The sequence below is a fragment of the Maniola hyperantus genome, chromosome 10 (assembly GCF_902806685.2).
Source record: "Maniola hyperantus chromosome 10, iAphHyp1.2, whole genome shotgun sequence".
Lineage (NCBI taxonomy): Eukaryota > Metazoa > Arthropoda > Insecta > Lepidoptera > Nymphalidae > Maniola > Maniola hyperantus.
In genome coordinates this window covers 6,761,477-6,781,411 of record NC_048545.1, presented here as the reverse complement: position 1 = coordinate 6,781,411, position 19,935 = coordinate 6,761,477, and the positions used below count along the sequence as shown (strand labels likewise).

Sequence of the window (19,935 nt, the reverse complement as noted above, 5' to 3'; positions counted from 1 at the left end):
GGCTCTAGGTTCTAGCCCTTTAAACCACAGACAAAGAGGCTTGCTGCCAACAGCTTTCAGCAGCTTGCATTTGCTTTATTTTCACGAGAAATTATAAATTCTTACCTAGGTATATCTAATACTATATTATAAATGTGAAAGTGTGTCTGTCTGTCTCTGTCTGCAGCTTTTCACGGCCCAATGGTTCAACCGATTTTGACGAATTAAGTACAGAGATAGCTTGCATCCCGGGGAAGGACATACTTTTTATGCCGGAAAATTGAAAGAAGATTGAGATTCCCACAGAATTTTTAAAAACCTAAATCCACGCGAATGAAATCGCGGGCACCAGCTAGTATCTAATACTTAGGTACCGACTTAATATTACAAAGAAGAAAGATTTGTTTACTCCTTAGATAAACTCTTAAACTACTGACTGAGCCGAACGACCTATCCATTCTATTCTCAGTGACCTCAATTGACCTATTAAACATAGTCATATGTCACCTATATATGATACCTATATCCTATATTACATAGTAGACAAACCCACGCATATTTTATAACTGCCAAGAAGTTCCGTACCGAAGGGTGCCAAACGCGACCCAATTACTAAACCTCCGCTGTTATCGTACCGAAGGCCCGAAGGGTGCTAAATGGGACCCAATTACTAAGCCTCCGTTGTTATCGTAACGAAGTTAGGCCCGAAGGTTGCTAAACGGGACCCAATTACTAAGCCTCCGCTGTTATCGTACCGAAGGCCGAAAGTTATAGGTAGAGTTGAAAATGTTTACAGAATATGTATAGTAGTTACGCGACAGGTCGAGATGGCAATCGAGGAAAAAACGCCCCGCACAGGCACACCCGCACAGCCCCCGCGCTAACCCGGTGCAGGCAAGCGAGGGTGACTTGCGTGTGTGCGGGGCGTCCCCCCGCCTCATATCCCGATTGCCATCTTGACCTGTCGTGGACTATAGATATTTGTATTTGTATTGCCGTTATAACAGCAAATAATAATTTGAAAATGGACGCCATAAAAATAAAAAATAAAGTGTTTTTTCTTGGTATGGTAGGTACACAACTACACACCTAAGCAACCAGCTTCGTGAGTGATTCTTACCATTTTACTTCTTCTGTAGGACGGAACCCTCGATGCGCGAGTCCGAATCGTACTTGACCAATTTTTAGTTAAGTACCTAGTGTTCGTAGCGTGTGGTTCGTAGTTCATCTTCAGTTGTCATTTCGTAGTAGACATGGCAAGTTATATCATTACTCTGTTAACTTGTGCTATCAATTATTTCATTAATGTAAATGGCTGTAATCCAACTCTGAATGATGTATTTTTTAACGGAGTATATGAATTTATTGATCTCACGTTTCCGTTTGATAAAAATACAATATATTGGCCTAATATGGATCAGTTCTCATTTACAAAAAAGAATGAGGGATTTGGCAGCGATGGTTCTTGGTAAGCGTATTTTTACCCGACTCGGCAAAGCCAAAAGGAAGGGTTATGATTTTAGCAGTCTATGTATGTATGTATGTATATATGTATGTATGTATTATGTAGGTTTGTATTAAAAGAAAAAGTTTAAAAATCTGTAACCCAACTGACCCAACTAGGCAAAAATAAAATAAACTAAAAATTAAGAAACAAGTCAGATGATTAGTGCTATCGCCGTATAAATGACGTTATAATAATTATTTAATTGAAATAAAAATAAAAATAAAATAAAATGCCGTGGTCGTGCGTTGTCAACTACCTACTTACAAAAAGAAAACATAAGTAGGTACTTTTTTTAGAATATTAGCCATGTTAAATGACTAATATTCCTCTTTCCTCTCCAACTAAGCGTCAGGCTTGTGCTAGGAGTAGGTACGACAATTATAGTGCAACGGGCGGGCTTTGATCTGTCGACCTTTTGGTTTTCAGTCCACTCCTTTACCGTTTGAGCTATTGAGGCTGGCTGAGCCACTGCGACCACAGTGATCAGACGGTCAGACGGTTTTGACCAAAATGTAAAAGTTATTTATTACAGATAACAGAATCCTAAAAATGTATCATTTGGCAGGTATGCGGCAAATAATTTCGCTGCAGGCGAACATGGTGGTACTCATCTAGACGCGCCTTATCACTTCCAAGTCAACGGCTTACGTGTAGGAAATATACCGTTGGATAAACTTATCGTGCCCCGTAAGTAATCCATACTAATATTATAAATGCGAAAGTGTGTCTGTCTGTCTGTCTGCTAGCTTTTCACGGCCTATCCGTTTAACCGATTTTGACGAAATTTGGTACAGAGATAGCTCGCATCCCGGGGTACTTAGTAGTACATAGGCTACTTTTTATCCCGGAAAATAAAAGAGTTTCCACGGGAATTTTAAAAATCAAAACTCACGCGGACGTAGTCGCGGGTATCACCTAGTCTAAATATAAAAACGAAAAGGTGACTGACTGACTGATCTATCAACGCATAGCTCAAACTACTAGACGAATCGGGCTGAAATTTGGCATGCAGATAGCTATTATGACGATCATCTGCTAATAAAGGATTTTTGAAAATTCAACCCCTAAGGGGGGGAAATAGTTAGGTGTTTGAAATTTGTGTAGTCCACGCGGAGGAAGTCGCGAGCATAAACTAGTTGCGTATATGCACATTCTATAAGAATATGCATATAGGTACATAATACTATACTAGCGCACTGGTATACTACAGTCACAACCTGCGTCAGATAAAAAATATAGGCGATCGGTAGGTAAGTACAAAGTCTTATTGTACTTACCTACTTATCGTTAAGTGATCCGATAACTTATCTATGTCAAATAAATATCTAATTCATCTGTCTGAAGCCCACTGAACCATATTTTAAGAAGCCGACATGAAAATGCGAGTTGCGCGCCATCATTAGATACGTACCCTACCTACGTTGATATTATAAACCTTGGCCTAAGTGTCGACGACTAAATACCTATACAAAATATTAGACCGAGAACCTTGCGCGAACGCATACCTATAGTACGCGACAGGTCGAGATGGCAATCGGGGAGGGAACGCCCCGCACAGCACCCGCGCTGACCCGGTGCGGGCAAGAGCGAAGGACGTGCGCCTGTGCGGGGCGTGCCCCGCCTCATACCCCGATTGCTATCTCAACCTGTCGTAGGCTATAGGTAACGAACGAAAGCTAGCCGATGCCCGTGGCTTCGCTCGCGTGGATTGCGGTTTTTAAAAGTCCCGTGGGAATTTTTTCTTGGTCTTATAAGCGGAGGGTCCCGGGTTCGATTTCTGGCAGGGCAATTTTTAAATTTATAGTTTTCAAATTGTCTCTGGTCTGGGTCTGGTGGGAGGCTTCGGCTTACCACCAGGTGAGATCACAGGCAAGGGCTGAATTGTAACAAGAAAAAAAGCACGGACGTTATTGTACAACTCATTATTATCAACCGATATAGACGCGTCCATATACTTATTATACTGGACTCTTGTAGGACTTTCATAGTCTGCAGCGGCTCCCTACGTCGTCTGTCCACATATGGGAGGGTTTTCCAACGCTGCGCTTTCCGCTCTTATACAACACTCATATCTTTCTTTTTCAGTTATAATAGTGGACATCAGTTCTAGAGTAAATGATGACCCGAGCTTTGTACTGCAAAAGTATCATTTAGATTACATGCTGAACGACAATTTGGGAAAACCTTGCGTTATCATATTTAAGTTTGGATGGAGCAAGTTCTTTTACGATAGAAATAAATATTTAGGAGTGCAACCAAATGGCACGTTCCATTTCCCAGGTAAGAAAAGATTCAGAGACCATAGACTCTGCAGGCTGCAGTGTTGCAACTTGCAACGCAATCTTGCGCCACGTTCGCGTTCGCCTCAAATGAAGTGTGCGCACTGTACACAAATCTTAATTTTAAATTGTAAAATGTAATGACTGATATTTTGTCTCGACTCTCGACACAATCCCATAGCCATAAGACGTGTGCCTGCATCTTAACTGGGGAAGACCGAGGTGTTTTGAAACAGAACTAATTTGGCGGAACTTAAAACCGTTAACCAGCTGGTAAATTCACGAATTCAGAGGTCGCTATTTATAGTGCCTCTTCAAGCTCGCGTTAGTAACTCAGGAGTCAGGCCTGCGGATGTCGTTTGCTCCCACCATGCGACGCGCGGCGTCGCAAAAATCGTTTTATGTGGTTAATTTGCATAGATGCCGAGGATTTTATTTATTAATTTTGTTTCAGCATGCTTATACTGATTATTCTTATAAAAGAAACACAGATAGAATCTTTGCGATTCTGAGCCGGCTATTTGTTGATTATAATGTTTTTAATGTTCCAGGCTTAAGTGCGGAAGTGGCGGAATGGATTACATCGTCATACAAGAACGTTGTAGGTATAGGCGTTGATACGGGCTCAGTTGATCCTGGATCTAGTACAGACTTCCCTGTACATAAAATAGCTTCTGGAGCAGGTCTCTATAACATTGAAAACGTTAAGTTGGATGTGCCTGTGCCTGGTAATTACAGTTACATTTTTGACTAAAATACAAAAGGAATACACTATACAAACAAAATAATTTTATTATTCTACAGACCAGACAAACAGAATTGCAGTGTGATTTCAAAATAACTGACACTTCATAACCCTTTATACTTGGTCCGAGGCTCATTGTGTTTATAATGTTATCTATACTAAGTAGAAGATGCCCGCGTGGAATTAGCTTTTAAATATCCGCGGGAACTAAACTTTATTTTCCGGGATAAAAAGTAGCCTATATAGCCGTCTGCTAAAAATACTGATAGGTGCCCATTAAAAATAAAATAATTTTGTTTCTTTATAATATTAATCTGGCTGGAAGTGGCTGGATGAGGAAGGCTGAGGATCGGGTGTGGTGGCGCTCTTTAGGGAAGGCCTATGTCCACAGTGGACATCCACAGGCTGATGTTGATGATGATGATGATGATAATATTAATCTGATTTCAGTACTTTTTTATGCAATATTCGGCTGAAGGCCATCAGTTTACATATTAGGTATGTTTTTGAATTTATAATAGAAGAAGACAGACACAGAAGTGATAAGGCACGGACAGACGGACAAGTGCAATTTTACTCAAATAAACCAAGGCTGAGATCTATAGAGCGCACTTTGACTTTGCTCAGACTTGAGTTAAAACGAGACAGATTTATGTGAGAGAGATATAGCTCTGTCTCTTTTTAACTCTGTCAGTCTAAGCTAAGTCAGAGTACCATAGCAGCTTCACTGCGTCAATCACACACAGCCAGCCACCCAATGAGTTTTATTATCTACTAGCTTACGCTCGCGACTTCGTCCGCGTGGACTACAATATTTCAAATCCCTATTTCACCCACTTAGGAGTTGAATTTTCAAAAATCCTTTCTTAGCGGATGCCTACGTCATAATAGCTATCTGCATGTCAAATTTCAGCCCGATCCGTCCAGTAGTTTGAGCTGTGCGTTGATAGATCAGTCAGTCAGTCAGTCACCTTTTCCTTTTATATATATAGATTCCCACGTTCATTCCACATCTGATAAATAAATATTTTCAGATAGGGGCTGTACAGCTTTGATATTGCCGATGAAAATTGCTTTGGGAACTGGAGCGCCCCTGCGTTTGGTAGCTATTTGTCCAAAACAAATACCTACGCATTTTTAAAAAAACCGATCGCAATCAGTTCAATAATAAAATGTCTATATAAATAAAACTCTAGAATAATAATGGTTGCCTTTTTATTGTCCTTCATTTTCATCGTGAAAGGTATTTTTATCGTAAGGAAGAAAAAATCCCATTTCTATAACGACCTGCGCAGGCAGACGAGGGACTACGCGGAGAACCAAAATGGATCACTAAAGCCAGAAACAAATTATTATCGGACGCGGCTGACCGTCACGCTTTAGTTATCTGGATAATAGAAACTGCAAACTATCGGACGTAACCTTGGGCCATCATTGAGTGCTCAGACGTCCGATAGAATTCTTCCCCCTGGATGTTTGTCAGCCGAAAACGCTCGTATGAGTCCGCACGCCGCGTTCTAAACGATGTGCACACCTAACTGTCGCGCTAACGGACACGTCCGATTGTTTGTTTCCGCCTTCAGAACTGAACTGCATAAAGTACACGATGGACTAATAGTACGGCGTATTAATATCGTAGAGTAAAAGATGTCGAATTTATGTCCTCCCCGGACAATTCCCTCGTCGATGCAGGCCCTAAATTTGATTAACAATATTAATTTGCCATACTTGGCTTAAGAAAACAAATGCAAACTTTTATTTGGAATGCCACAAGAAACAAATTAAAAACTAAATTTAAATTTGAAATAAAAGCTACAATAGTATAAAATCACGATATGGTTAAATCTGTTGTGTTGAATCTCTAAATTAATAGGTACGTCCAAATCTAATGCTATCCTTTTCTGCAGAGAGCATTATGAAAGGGATAGCAAAATATTTAGACCTGTCATTTTAGTTAAGAGAGCTGATATGAAAATGACTTTTCAAGCGCCATTTCTACTCTATGGGTCAACGCTCATGTCAAAAGTATGGCTCAAAAACATGAGGAACATTCAAAATAGAAACAAAATAACAAAAGAGAGTTCTAACTTATGAGCTAAGAAAACAAAAATAAAGTAATAAAGTGCTTGAAATTAAAAAATACCAATATTGGTGTTTAATCACAATTTATGAATACTTTTTCGTTGATAAGATTGTCGTAAATTAATTTTCCATCAACATCTCTGAGTTCAACACTTGGTATGACGTCAGGTTTAATAACTTTAACATGAAAAGGGTCTTTATTCAAAAATGTATCTGTCAATTTTTCGACCACAGTTTTGTCATCAAGTGTCGGATTAAGTTGAATGCCATGTAAAGTCGCTGTTACGGTTGCAGGAGGCAACTTCAAATGTTCTTCGCTAATTTCTCGCACATTATTCAAAACTAGTACTTCTAAATTTCCATAGTCGACGTATTTTACTTTTATAAGCTTTTTGGCCTCACTGTACTGTACGATCATGGCTCTGTACCATTGGCCGTCTTCCGGGAATAAAGCCAAACATGCCTTATTTTCATATATACCATTCAGAGCAGTCTCGTTACTTTCAGATTGCAGTTGCGCATACATTTTCTTATACATTTCGCTAGTCTCATGATCGTGAACGACGCTCAATTCAAATTTATTTTTTTCGGTCAAAACTGTTATGTTACACAAGAATTCAGATTCTGTGAAAAGTGGGAAAGTCGCAAAATCCTCAATAATAGATGTGTATTCTTCTTCTTGCATGACTTCATTCCAGTCTTTGCCCTCGATGCCTGTGGTCATCTGCACGGATACTTGCGACTCGGACGACTGCGATTGATGGTCCTCCGATTCTTCTTCATAATAATCAGGTCCAGAGTCTGATTCTATCTGTTCTTCTGTATTTATAGTTTCTTTGGGTACAGGGGCAAATTTTCGAACGACAGCTTTGGTGCCATCCTTGTATACGGCCAGTTCGAAATCGACAAGATGTTCGTTTATCCAAAGTTTGTCATATTTCAGGTCGATAGGTATGACATCTCCTATCGGCTCACCGGCCACTTTAACGTAGCACTGTTTCTCTACGATAGATTTATGAATATAGTCCAGCGTCTGCCTGTTCCACTTTTTCTCTACAGGCCTTATACCATTCAGGATACATTTGTGCACCTGTATTGGAATTTGATATAGAGCGATGCTCTTTCTAAGATTTTCAAAGGAGCATGTCTCTTCATTGCCGTAATCTATGTAATGTATGAGACAAGTCGACGTTTCATTGTTCACTTCTATCACTCTTCCTCTGTAAAAACGATTGTCTAAAAAGAACAGAGCGACGCAAGGCTCGCCTACAGTCCATTTGACGAACTTCGCTTTAGGATCCGGGTCCTTGAAGCGCACGTCTAGTGCTTTGCGGATCAAGTCCAGCGTGTCCTGCTGCGATATGTCGTGCAGGTAAATTACGCCGTCGTTGTCGATGTACCTGAAATTATTTATTACACTTCATACGCGTTGCTCCATACAAACGCCGATGACACCTATTATTTTATTATTTTCGAAATCGGAAATTTAGCCAGATATCGATTTATCTCTATTATCTACGCCCAGACACAATAAATATAGTAAAATTATATTTGTTCTGAAAGTTATGACCCTTGAAACATCTCTATTTTAAGGCAAATTTTGATGTTTTCGTACATAAATAGGCCATATAAGAAACTATAAAAATTCAAAACCTTTGGTTTTAAAGCAAACTTTATTTGATAATAATTTGAAATGTCTTTAGTTTATTAAGAAACTAGCTTATGCCCGCGACTTCGTCCGCGTAGACTTCAAAAATTTCGAACCTCTATTTTATCCCCTTAGGGGTTACATTTTCAAAAATAATAATAGCTATCTGCATGCCAAATTTCAGCCCGATCCGTCCAGTAGTTTGAGCTGTGCGTTGATAGATCAGTCAGTCAGTCACCTTTTCGTTTTATATATATAGATATGAGTTAATTTGCAAAAAAAATTAACGTAATACCAATCGTTTATTCGTTGTTCAGACATTACGCATTTCACTAGAGTATATGTTCCGCCCGAATGTTGATTGCAATAGCACTTAGCACGCCACCACACTTTGGAGCGGCCATGGAGAGTACTTTTCGTGATTATTGCAAGAGAGGCAAGCAAAAATAAAATTGTATTAACGAAGGATCCTTACGTGGGCATGGCTATGAACTCGTTACTCGGTAACGGTTCGGCAGGCAACCAGTCCGATATGAATATTGTGTCGGAACTGTGCGGTTCTTCCTTGTCCAAAGGTACCGGTGAGGACGACTGACTGTTATTCGTTTCAGCCGCAGGTTTAATCGTGAGGGGCTTCATCGGCATCGGTTCAATTTGGAGCCAATCTCGGACGGATCCCTTAATATTAAGAAACGATAGCATATTGTCATCCCCAGTGCTGGCAGTGGCGACGTCCGTGTTCCCAGACTGAAAATAAAATGATCATTTATTATGACAATCTAATAAGTTTTAGGGTTCCGTATCCTCAGAGAAAAAAGGAACCCTTATAGTTTCATTCGTTGTGTCTGTCTGTCAAGGCCCGTCAAAGGAATCAAAACCTATAGTGTATGAGACCAACTTGCACCGGTTTTTTTGGTGTTTTGGCTGAATAAAGGATATGGTGCAAAGGCGCCCGCTTTCACTCAAAATAAAATATATTAAATTCGTGCACGGGGATGAATAGGCACTTTCTTTTGTTGTTGTGGAATATATTATTTACCTGTTCAATCTTCTCCGGGATGGCCAATCCCTGCTCGACCAGCCTTCTGTTTAGGCACCGCCACTCGGAAATGTTAGGCTCGAGCGCGCCGCCTTGAATGGTGTGATACACCCACATCTCCACGGGCAAGCTCTTGCTGTTGCCCTTGAAATCGCCGAGTCTAGTGATGAAGACTCGCTTGTAGGCGTCGAGCAAGTCTTTGAGGTACTCCTTGGAGAGCGAGGGCCAGTCATCGCCGCCGGCGGTCACGACGCCGCCCAGGTGGCACGGCATGGCCCCGTCGCCCACCGACGTGAACTCGGCCGGCAGCTCGCGCAGCCCCGCCACGGGCACGCTCTCGACGCACGCGAAGTCATAGTAGAACACCTATTTTTATTATTATGATAAGAGTCCGCTATCTTGTCGTATTCACAGACGTCAAAACAAGTTTTTTTTATTTCTTTTTCGAATTTATATTTTTTAATATTATAATTAAATATTTATATACTTTTCAAATAAAGGCCATTTAACTGATGTCCGCGACTTCGTCTACGTGGATTTAGGTTTTTAAAAATCCTGTGGGAATTCTTTGATTTTTCGGGATAAGTAGCCTATGTCACTCTCCAACTATACTCACGCAAAAAATCACGTCGCTCCGTTGCGACGTGATTGAAATACAAACCAATAAACCAACAAATAAACACACTCCCGCATTTATGATATGGGTATTTTCCGGGATAAAAAGTGGCATATGTCACTCTCCAGGTCTCAACTATACCCTTGAAAAAAATAATCGTCGATCCGTTACGACGTAATTGAAGGACAAACAAACACACTCGCATTTAGATTTTAGAATATGGGTAGTGATACCTTGGCGCGGTCGGCGTCGAGCTCGAGGATGGCGGCGCGGCGCCACGTCAGCGACTGCGCGCACACGGTGCAGCAGCGGTCGCCGACCTTCCAGTCTTCCTTGCCTTGTGGCTTCTTGGTGCTGTAGTATTTCTGAATCTTCTCGAACAGCTCGTTGAAGACTTTCTGGTGAAAGAAAGAAAGAAAAACACTTATTTCTTAAATTGTATAACTAAAAGCTGGTTATGCACTCCTCCTAGCGCTTCCTCAACTTGAGCATGTTTTTCTTCTGCTTGAGGCATGTTAAAGCTTTAAAGCCTTTAAATACGGGTGTTTGACGGTTTTTACTTCAGTCTCGTTCCGACTCGAGACTCACAACTATTAAATACTGTTGCGTTTAGGTCGCGATTCTGATTGAGTGGTTGCAATAGCAATTGCGCCCTAGTCAAATAAATAATGCAGTAAGGTCATTTAAAAGATTAAAACTACGCGTTGTGATTTATATCCCCGCGCAAGCTTTATATGAGAGGACATTTTAATAACTTATCCAAAAATTTGTTACATTAATCCTGCTTATCTGGCTTATGCTTTTAATTTGATTAAATAAAAGTAAAATAAATATTAAGCCATACTTGTTGATGCATCGGGAATAAGTAAATGAGCGACGGCGACTGATAATTCAAAACTTTGGCCTCTATTCGGAGCGGGCCTTTATCTTTCGCGTTTAGGTCGCCCTCCTTCGGTTTGGTGGGTAGCGGCTGATTTCTCTTTAGTATGGCGATGTCGTCCTTATTTTTGGGTTTGCGCCTCGGTTTCGGCTCGTCCAACGGGGACTTGTTGTCGTAAACTAAATCTTCCATTTCAGTATTTTTGTTGAACATGTAAATTCTGCAAAGGAAAATTTCGCGTTAGTACAAATATCATAGTGATAACTTACTATTAGTCCCGCAAATTGCCAATGCGCGTGGCCGCCATTTTAGTGACGTCAGCACTAGACCGATGTTCCGAGCTGATGGTATATTTTTACTTAAATATACACAAATGACGTAATTTCGATGTTAATGAGACATGGTTCCAGCGCAATACCAATTTGCGGGACTTATAAGCAGTGACAGTTTAGTTAAGGTTTAGACGTGATCCGGGTGGTCCAGGGTCTGATCCCGGGCACACATCTCTAACAATTCGGAGTTATGTGCGAAACCTACATGTTCTTTATAATAAGGAGTGTGAAGTTTGCCAATTCACCTTTGGCAAGCGAGGTAGACTACGGCCAAAAGTTTTCTTATCCTGAGACGAAATCCCTTGCCTACTATTTCACCTGGTTGTAAGTGACGTTGCAGTCTATGATGGAAGTGGGCTAACTTGAAAGGGACATGGCAATTTTATTAAGCCTATACCCCTTAGCGGCATCTTACCGGAACGCTAAATCGCTTGGTGGCACGGCTTTACCGCTAGGGTGGTAACTAGCCACGGCCAAAGCCTACCACTAGACCAGACCAGAGTCAATTCAAAAATTAAAAATTCCCAAGTTGCCCTGCCAGGAATCGAACACCGGGCCTCCCACTTATAAGACCCACCGTTTACCACTGCGTCAGGAAGGTTGATGATACAAAAGAAAAATTGGCCGATTGTGTAAGATAAACGTATTCATCGGAATCATATTCGATAGCAAATTCTGCCCCTTTGACAATTTTTGAACAGTGAATTCAACCAATCAAGGGGGCAGAATTTGCTGTCGATTACCATGAATACGTTTTTATTACAGAATCGGGGGGCAGTAATAATGAATTGATCGTTTAGTTACCCAAAAGTGTACGCAAATTTGTGCTTTATCATCTCTGTGTTAATGCAGATAACAGTTTCTGGCTCCGATTTGTCATAAAGCGTGACTCCGAGAGATCCACGACCTCGACTTTCTTCAACGTGTAACTCTAAACATCGGTCCATAAACTTTTCTAGCAAGTTAACCGATCTCGGACTCCATTTCTTGTTGTGTGGAGTCACGCCAGCCAGGTGACACTCTGCAGCCTAAAAATTTAAAAATAAATAAAAATATCGAGCAAATGAGCAGGCGGACCACCTGATGTTAGGTAATTACCGCCGCCCATGAACATTTGCAGTGCCAGAGGAACAGCCAATGCGTTGCCGGCCTTTTAGAAATTTGTTAGTCCGCACCTTGAATCCACCACCAACCACCATGTTGTAATCTAAAGGGAAGCGAGTTGATTGCACAGTTAACATAATATTAAGACATGTTTTTTTAGGAATCTTTATTGCAAATATTCCACATTCCGAGAAGAGCCCCTTTCTCAGCAGTGGCCAGTGGCCCGGCGATGCGTTGATCATTGCACATATTTACTAGGCGTGACGTTAATGACGTTGAACATTCGAACCAAGGTCGGAAACCCCTTCTTGTACGATGGTACAAGAAGTAACACATTTTTTTTTAATTTCCATGGCGGTAATTTTGAAATTCTTATTATATGTTGTTCTAGCGGCAATAGAAATACACATTCTGTGAAAATTTCAACTCTCTACCTATTAAGGTTCACGAGATACAGCCCGCTGACAGACAGACTGACGGACGGACGGACAGCGAAGTCTTAGTAATAGGGTCCTGTTGGCACCCTTCAGGTACGAAACTCTAAAAAACATCTCACTCACAAGCGCCTTGAGCACGGTGAACTGGGGCTGTATGCGGCGCAGCGCGGACCAGTGCAGCAGCACCTGCGCGCCCGTGTCGGGCAGCAGCAGGCGCACGCGGCCGCGGCCTGGCAGCTCCAGCACCACGGCGCGTGCCCACGCGCCCGGCTGCGCGGAGCCCAGCGTGCACTTCTCTACGTTCGCCACGCACACCATGTCTGCCGAGTCAAATTTTGGTTGATATATGCGTGAATTCTGCCGATCCGCACTGGGCCAGCGTGGCGGACTATGGCCTAAACTCTTCTCATTCTGAAAGATCTCAGTGGTGGGCCGGCGATAGGATGATCATGTTGATGGCAGACTAGTTTCATATCCCTCCGATGCCTAACACATACCGCAGCCGCTCGGTGTGAGAAAGGCCGAGGTGGGATGATTTCAAGACACTGTTGCTATATGGCGCCGAACAAACTTGTGTCAGCGGGAATTAAAATTACTTGCGAAGTATAATGCAAGAAATTATGCTAATTCTAGATTTCAAGAAATTATGCAAAATCGAAACACCGAACTTAATCTGAAAACTTACCTTTTTGAGGTAAATAAATACAGTTAGTTTTCTCAGCCAAAGTGTATTCCTGCTCCAAATCCTCGCATAACTTCTCGAAAACATTTTGTAGGTGTCGCTGAAACATACACATTTTATTACGTTACAGATACATTTGCTCGTAAAGAGGCTCTTACTTCACCGGTATTAAAACTATAAAATAGACTTTTACCACCCTTGGAAAAATATTACCGCACGGCACAATACGGTATTTGACTAGTCAAATCTGTAGGTCGATTGTCTAAAACCTGCATCAATCATTATTACAATCTCAATTGTTCTGATTGGCTGAATTTGTGCGATTCTTGTTGCAACAATGCATTGTGGCCAATGGTGAGCGAGCATTAACCAATCAGAGATGATTGCGATCGTGACATTGTAGCTGTCAAACAACCGCGGTAGGGCCACTGTAACTTTTTATCAAACGTCAAAACGCGCGCTTAGTATCCAAGATTCTATGAAATACCGGCTTGTGACGTAACAATCATTTGACATGCTTTTTTTAGTTTAATCGATATTTTAAAATGCTTATTACACTAAAAACTAACAAAGAAAGTGGATTTTACGTATTTTGGAAGATTTATTTAATAACTACTGAGAAATAATTTATTTTTGATATAGGCAAATACTCAATTAGGCTACAAAGCTGTACGGGAATAGATGTTCATATTCGCACTAGTGTGGGAATTTAATGGCCGTCACATGAAACAGCTGTTTTGGAGCCGCCATCTTTATTGTTAATCAACTTTGCAATTAAATGAATACTATACCTTTCTAACAAAGAAATTATCTGGGTTCACAATGTGTGTAATGTAAACTTCTTCCACTGAGTTTTGTTTGTAGTCATTGTTACTCATGAAGAGTTTTGGTTTTTCTTCTAAACTCATCATTTTCGGGTACTGAAACAATAGAATAAACATATCTTTTAAGCACGAATTTTGAATCTCAACTCAAGTAATCGCATCGAGTGACTTTAATTTTTAGAACCCTCACTTGTTTTAAGGGTGAAGGGAAACATCGTGAGTAAACTTGCATATACCTCAGAGTTTCTAAATTGTTTGTCGGTAGGAAGTTCTAATCATTGCTATTTCCGCTTAATAAGACGTCATTAATTTTTAACTTTCAGTCGGTTGAATCAAGTTATTTCATTCATTTTTTTTCAATAAAATTGGTAAAAATATAGTGTCATATTCTTTTTTCTACGGCCGAAAATTCGCAAAACTTTAGCTTGCAAAAATTACATGGGTAAGTACACAGTGCAATGTGTAAAAATAGAAAAATCTGTTCTGTCCGGTAATAAGTAAACGGAATCTATTGCAGGCATAAATAAGCACCATTGGAGAATTCAAAAAAGTGTATAATCAAAAAAATAAATTACAATAGTTTAAATAAAAATATTAACCTCAATAAAGTTGACCTGAATAACGACATTCAACTCGCCTTTAACTATCTCAATCTCTTTAATTTTGACTAATCAATAACAAAACAACACTTTATATGCCTTTTAAAACTATAAAATACATAAAAATTTTACTACATTAAGTAACTCAAAGTTAAAGTTAGAAAACAATGTACAGCGAGTACAATAATTGCGACGCGGGTAGGTAGAAAGATTTCTACAGAGCGATAACCGGCCGCTTGTATTGACACAACTTTATGAGTCACACAGATTGGGGGCAGTCTATATACTTTTACCTACACAGAGAATGGTGGTCTGTGATATACCTATTACCTACCTGTTGTATCGGCATATTATGATAACGCGCTATGCGCTGAGTCTACGAGTACTTCTGCTAATGGTCGAGATCAACTTTGGATGACTAGGAGTTTTACATTTACAAAAAAAAAACCGGCGAAGTGCGAGTCAGGCTCGCGCAATGAGGGTTCCGTACCACAGTCGTATTTTTTCGACATTTTGCACGATAATTCAAAAACTATGATGCATAAAAATAAATAAAAATCTGTTTTAGAATGTACAGGTGAAGACCTTTCATATGATACCCCACTCGCTATACTCACTCACTTCGAAAGTTGAAAATACTAATTATTAGTTTATGACCACAATTTTTTTTTGTGTGATCCAACCCTAAATTCACGGATTTCAGATTTTTCCCCAAATGTCAGCTATAAGATCTACCTACCTGCCAAATTTCATGATTCTAGGTCAACGGGAAGTACCCTGTAGGTTTCTTGTCTTGTTTAAATAACACAACATTGCTAAGTAACTTATCGACAGATTATAAGATTCCTCCGACAACAATGGATTATAGTAATATTACGGACGCCGTGTGTATAGGCAGGCAGTCGCCGCAACTTCGTGCGCATACACACGGCGACTTTCATACAACTCCTAACTGGTTAAAATAGGGGTTAGAAATTTGAGTACTACACGCGGACAAGTCGCGGGATTAAGCTAGGTGCATAATATGTGAGCGTTTTCGTCGATAGAAAGATACAAATGATACGACAACTTACCGACATCTTTATCGGAATTTTCGCACGTTCGTGGAAAGCGAGCGCATGCGCGAGGCTAACGCCGTCGTCGAACGTCACGATGTCGCACTCTAGCCGCATCGCACCGCTCTCCGAAGCGCGGATGTGGCGCACGTGGATCACAGCGCGCTTGCTGCAAGAGTGGATCACTATCACTACTTATAACAAAGGGGAACGTCGCTCGTGATGTCGCACTCCAGTCGCATCGCGATCACAGCGCGCTTGCTGCAAGAGTGGATCACTCTCACTATTTATATAACAAAACGGAACGTCGTGATGTCGCACTCCGAACACCGCCGAAGGGAGTTGATTCCACAGTTTGCATGTGCGTGGAGAAAAGGATCTGGCACAACGGACGGTCGAAGTGCATCAAACACCCAGATGGTACTTAGTTTGTACTTACTTGTTAATAATGTTCTGGATGAGGATAGCGTCATCGCTGGTCCAGGAGCCTTGAATGGGCTCACAGTTGGCGAGACAGCAGTTGATGGCGAACGGAGGCGGCGATTGGATGCGAACTGGCGGCAGGAGTCGCAATCTGTATTCAATCAAAATTAGCATTACTAGGCGTTTGCTTTAAAAATAGTGCTTCATTAAAGTTAGAGGTGCGTGCCCGGGATCGAGCCCTCGACCTCCGATTAGGAGGCGGACGTCCTAACCATTAGGCTATCACAGCTTTTTATTATTATTTTAATTAACTAAATAAAAATACTCACTTGTCAACTGAGACCACTTCGACGCAGCCATAGTCAATACAGTAGACTTGGAACAGCGGCTTGTTGACGTTCCTTCTGTCGATGCTCACGACTCGGCACCTTTGCCACATGTTGTCGGCTTTGTTAAAAACCAAGTACACTTTGCCTACAACAAATGTATTAAATTATTCAATAGTTCACATTTTGTTAAATTTGTCGACCTCGTACAAAGGCAATGTATGCAACTTGACGGTAAACTTGATCGTGTATGGCCAGCGTAACGAGACGACTCCATGGGCGATAAAAATGCATTTCTGCAATGTGGCGAAATTGGATCTATAGGAATGTGAATCACCGTCGCGTAGCTTATTTATGTTTTGAGACGGTGTCGGCGTATTTTCTGGTCAGCATCTTTCGAATCCGGTCATAATCAATAATCATTAATTTTCATGGTGCTTAAATTGCGCGATTGATTATTTGTGACTAATTTCTACATATTATTTATTACAACGAAATAAGCAAAAATTATGAAGTCGGCATCGCGTAGCCGCTCGCTCATTAGTCGTCAGTGTCATTGTGCATGAGCCAATGTATGTCGCCCAAAATGAGAAGTGAAAATGATCAGCACCTGAGAGCCTGGTGACAGTACCTTCAGTGACGTGGCTGGTCGAGGGCTTGGGCATGGACACGGCGTTGCGGAACTCGTGCTGCAACTCCAGCACCTTGCCCTGCTGAGACACGCGCTGCACGTGCAGATTGTGTGGGTCCACAATGTGCGACACGAAGATCAGCTTTTGAGAGCCATGTGACAATACCTTCAGTGACGTGGCTGGTCGAGGGCTTGGGCATGGACACGGCGTTGCGGAACTCGTTCTGCAACTCCAGCACCTTGCCCTGCTGAGACGCACGCTGCACGTACAGGTTGAGTGGGTCCACAATGTGCGACACGAAGATCAGCTTCTGAGAGCCATGTGACAATACCTTCAGTGACGTGGCTGGTCGAGGGCTTGGGCATGGACACGGCGTTGCGGAACTCGTGCTGCAACTCCAGCACCTTGCCCTGCTGAGACGCGCGCTGCACGTACAGGTTGTGTGGGTCCACAATGTGCGACACGTAGATCAATTCCTGAGAGCCTGGTGGTAGTACATTACAACCATAAAACAAATTACATTATGTGCATCATATCTAAGTTACAGTCAATATTTGGTTGAACGTAAACATTTTAAGTAATTTTGAAAAGTGAAACTTCTTTACTGGCACTGGGAAAGGCCGAATATATTTTATCCAAATTCTAAACACACACAAATGGTTATAAACGAAACACATTTTTTTTACATTTCATGGAAGTAATGGTAACGGAACAGAAGGCTTTGTGAATTTAAGCTTTTCCACGCAAAACTGCTTGAACTTTAACATCATAATAGACTTATACCAATTGATTTAATTAAAATAAAAAAAACATTAAATGTTATCCATTTTCGAATCTAAATATATAAAAGGAAAAGGTGACTGACTGACTGATCTATCAACGCACAGCTCAAACTACTGGACGGATCAGACTGAAATTTGGCATGTAGATAGCTATTATGACGTAGGCATCCGCTAAGAAAGGATTTTTGAAAATTCAACCCCTAAGGGGGTGAAATAGGGGTTTGAAATTTGTGTAGTCTACGCGGACGAAGTCGCGAGCATAAGCTAGTTGAAAATAAAAATAGCGCGTGAGGAGTAATTTTTTGAAGCTATTAGCAAATAGAAAAAAAAAATTATATTACCTTCATGCAGTGGTTTAAGACATTCAGTCTCCGGAAATGGCGACACTGACTCCACCTGTGGCTGGTGCTGTTCATCTAGTACAACAAATGGTTATTTAAGATTTATGTTGATACTAGCTGGTGCCCGCTACTTCATACGCGTGAATTTAGGTTTTTAAAAATCCCCGTGGGAACTATATTTTTCCGGGATAAAAAGTAGCCTGGTCTCACTAGGTCTTGGTCACTTCGCCCTGCGGCAGTGTCGTGAGTAGAGCTCTTAAGATGGAAGCGGGCTAACTTGGAAGTTTTGTTTTGTCTAAATAGGTAAAGGTGCGCTGAAGGCATGATGATGGAAAGACGTGTTTTAATCTGTAGTTGCAGAAGAATCGATGCGTTTGTTAGTTCACGGAATTAGTAACATTCGCTTCCCAGTCCATAGTTCGAATGCATTAATTCTCCGTCTTTCTCTTGTTCAAGTTTCAACCACGAACGAGGAGCTACACGAGGCTACCGACCGAGATATCGCGGTTGAGGCTTTTTGGGCTGCCCGTATTTGAGGTGACCGTCGACTCGAGAAGAAGAAAAGTCCCAGTTTCAACACCATATAGGATGTTACGCGAAATATAAGTGCTTGCACCAGATGTAATTTGATTCGATTCGTGATGATTCGGTTCTTCCGGATATATTCGTTAGCCTTGTCACTGCATCCCCAGCTATTTTCTATTATTTGCTTAGTAAATATATAGACTTATCATAACCCATATTACATCAGTACCCTTATTATAATTAATGCGAAAGTGTGTTAGTTTGTTGGTTTGTCCGTCAATCACGTCGCAACGGTGCAATGGATTGTCGTGATTTTTTGCATGGGTATAAATAAAGACCTGGAGAGTGACATAGGCTTTTTATTCCGGAAAATCAAAGAGTTCCCACGAGATTTAAAAAAAATCTAATTCCACGCGGTAAAGGTCGCTCGCTCGAAGGCATCAGCTAGTGTAAAATAAATATGTAAAATGTAAAGTACTTATAAGTAGTAAGAAAGTATAATATTATCTTACAACTAGTAAAATAGTTTTTGTGTGAAGAATCACTGTTCATTGAGTTTAGAGAAGAACATGAGCCAGTCTTGTTGCTTCGATATGTTGGTACGTTCTTGACGAATGTGTGTTGTTTCGTATCCTCCTTCGGTTTCTGCTTGTTTAGCTGCCGTACATCTAAAACAACACGAGTTTACTAAAATAAGACCACGTCTTGATCAGATTTTTTGACAGATATAAAAAACGGAGGTTTTGTGTTCGTCCCGTATGTATATACTCGTATGTTCGCGATTATGATTGTTGTTTTTCTACAACCGCACCGCACGTCACCTAAATAAATTCCACCATCACCACCTGGGTTTCTGGAGCATTTCGACCACCCGTTGTGCCAAATCCTTTTTCCACGCACATGCAAACTGTGGAATCAACTCCCTTCGGCGGTGTTCCCTTTAGATTATAACATGGGGTTATTCAAGGGGCGGACCAACTAATTCTTGAAAGGCCGGCAACGCATCGGCGGTTCCTCTGGTGCTGCAAATGTTCATGGGCGGCGGTAATCACTTAACATCAGGTGACCCGCCTGCTCGTTTGCTCGCTATCTCTATTT

The 19,935-nt window shown here is 41.2% G+C and overlaps 2 protein-coding genes across 2 annotated transcripts in view; one reads left to right on the top strand and one right to left on the bottom strand.

Moving 5' to 3' along the window:
* Positions 1–1,200: 1,200 nt before the first annotated feature.
* On the top strand, positions 1,201–5,704 carry LOC117985762 (kynurenine formamidase-like). The gene is made up of 5 exons (XM_034972545.2): positions 1,201–1,447; positions 2,052–2,173; positions 3,572–3,766; positions 4,317–4,493; positions 5,545–5,704. Exons 1-5 carry the CDS (start codon positions 1,233–1,235, stop codon positions 5,649–5,651), a joined length of 816 nt encoding a protein of 271 aa, XP_034828436.1. The 5' UTR covers positions 1,201–1,232; the 3' UTR covers positions 5,652–5,704.
* A 4-nt stretch (positions 5,705–5,708) lies between these two features.
* LOC117985753 (RING finger protein 17-like) overlaps positions 5,709–19,935 on the bottom strand; it is a 30,879-nt gene continuing 16,652 nt past the window's right edge. Inside the window, exons 11-25 of the mRNA XM_069501217.1 lie at positions 19,350–19,505; positions 18,313–18,387; positions 17,521–17,673; positions 16,561–16,705; positions 16,248–16,382; positions 15,827–15,977; positions 14,122–14,250; positions 13,334–13,430; positions 12,772–12,968; positions 11,912–12,135; positions 10,740–10,995; positions 10,129–10,293; positions 9,280–9,645; positions 8,716–8,987; positions 5,709–7,992 (exon numbers count right to left, since the gene is read on the bottom strand). Of these exons, the coding sequence (XP_069357318.1) occupies positions 6,666–7,992; positions 8,716–8,987; positions 9,280–9,645; positions 10,129–10,293; positions 10,740–10,995; positions 11,912–12,135; positions 12,772–12,968; positions 13,334–13,430; positions 14,122–14,250; positions 15,827–15,977; positions 16,248–16,382; positions 16,561–16,705; positions 17,521–17,673; positions 18,313–18,387; positions 19,350–19,505 (3,848 nt within the window). The 3' untranslated portion in view covers positions 5,709–6,665. The remainder of the gene's footprint in view (positions 7,993–8,715; positions 8,988–9,279; positions 9,646–10,128; positions 10,294–10,739; positions 10,996–11,911; positions 12,136–12,771; positions 12,969–13,333; positions 13,431–14,121; positions 14,251–15,826; positions 15,978–16,247; positions 16,383–16,560; positions 16,706–17,520; positions 17,674–18,312; positions 18,388–19,349; positions 19,506–19,935) is intronic.

What these genes read in the sequence shown, in the direction of transcription:
- LOC117985762 (XM_034972545.2), top strand. Translation starts at nt 1,233, where the DNA reads ATGGCAAGTTATATCATTACTCTGTTAACTTGTGCTATCAATTATTTC. An exon ending in TGGCACGTTCCATTTCCCAG is followed by an intron (nt 3,767 to 4,316) that starts GTAAGAAAAGAT and finishes TTAATGTTCCAG; the next exon opens with GCTTAAGTGCGGAAGTGGCG. An exon ending in GTTGGATGTGCCTGTGCCTG is followed by an intron (nt 4,494 to 5,544) that starts GTAATTACAGTT and finishes AAATATTTTCAG; the next exon opens with ATAGGGGCTGTACAGCTTTG.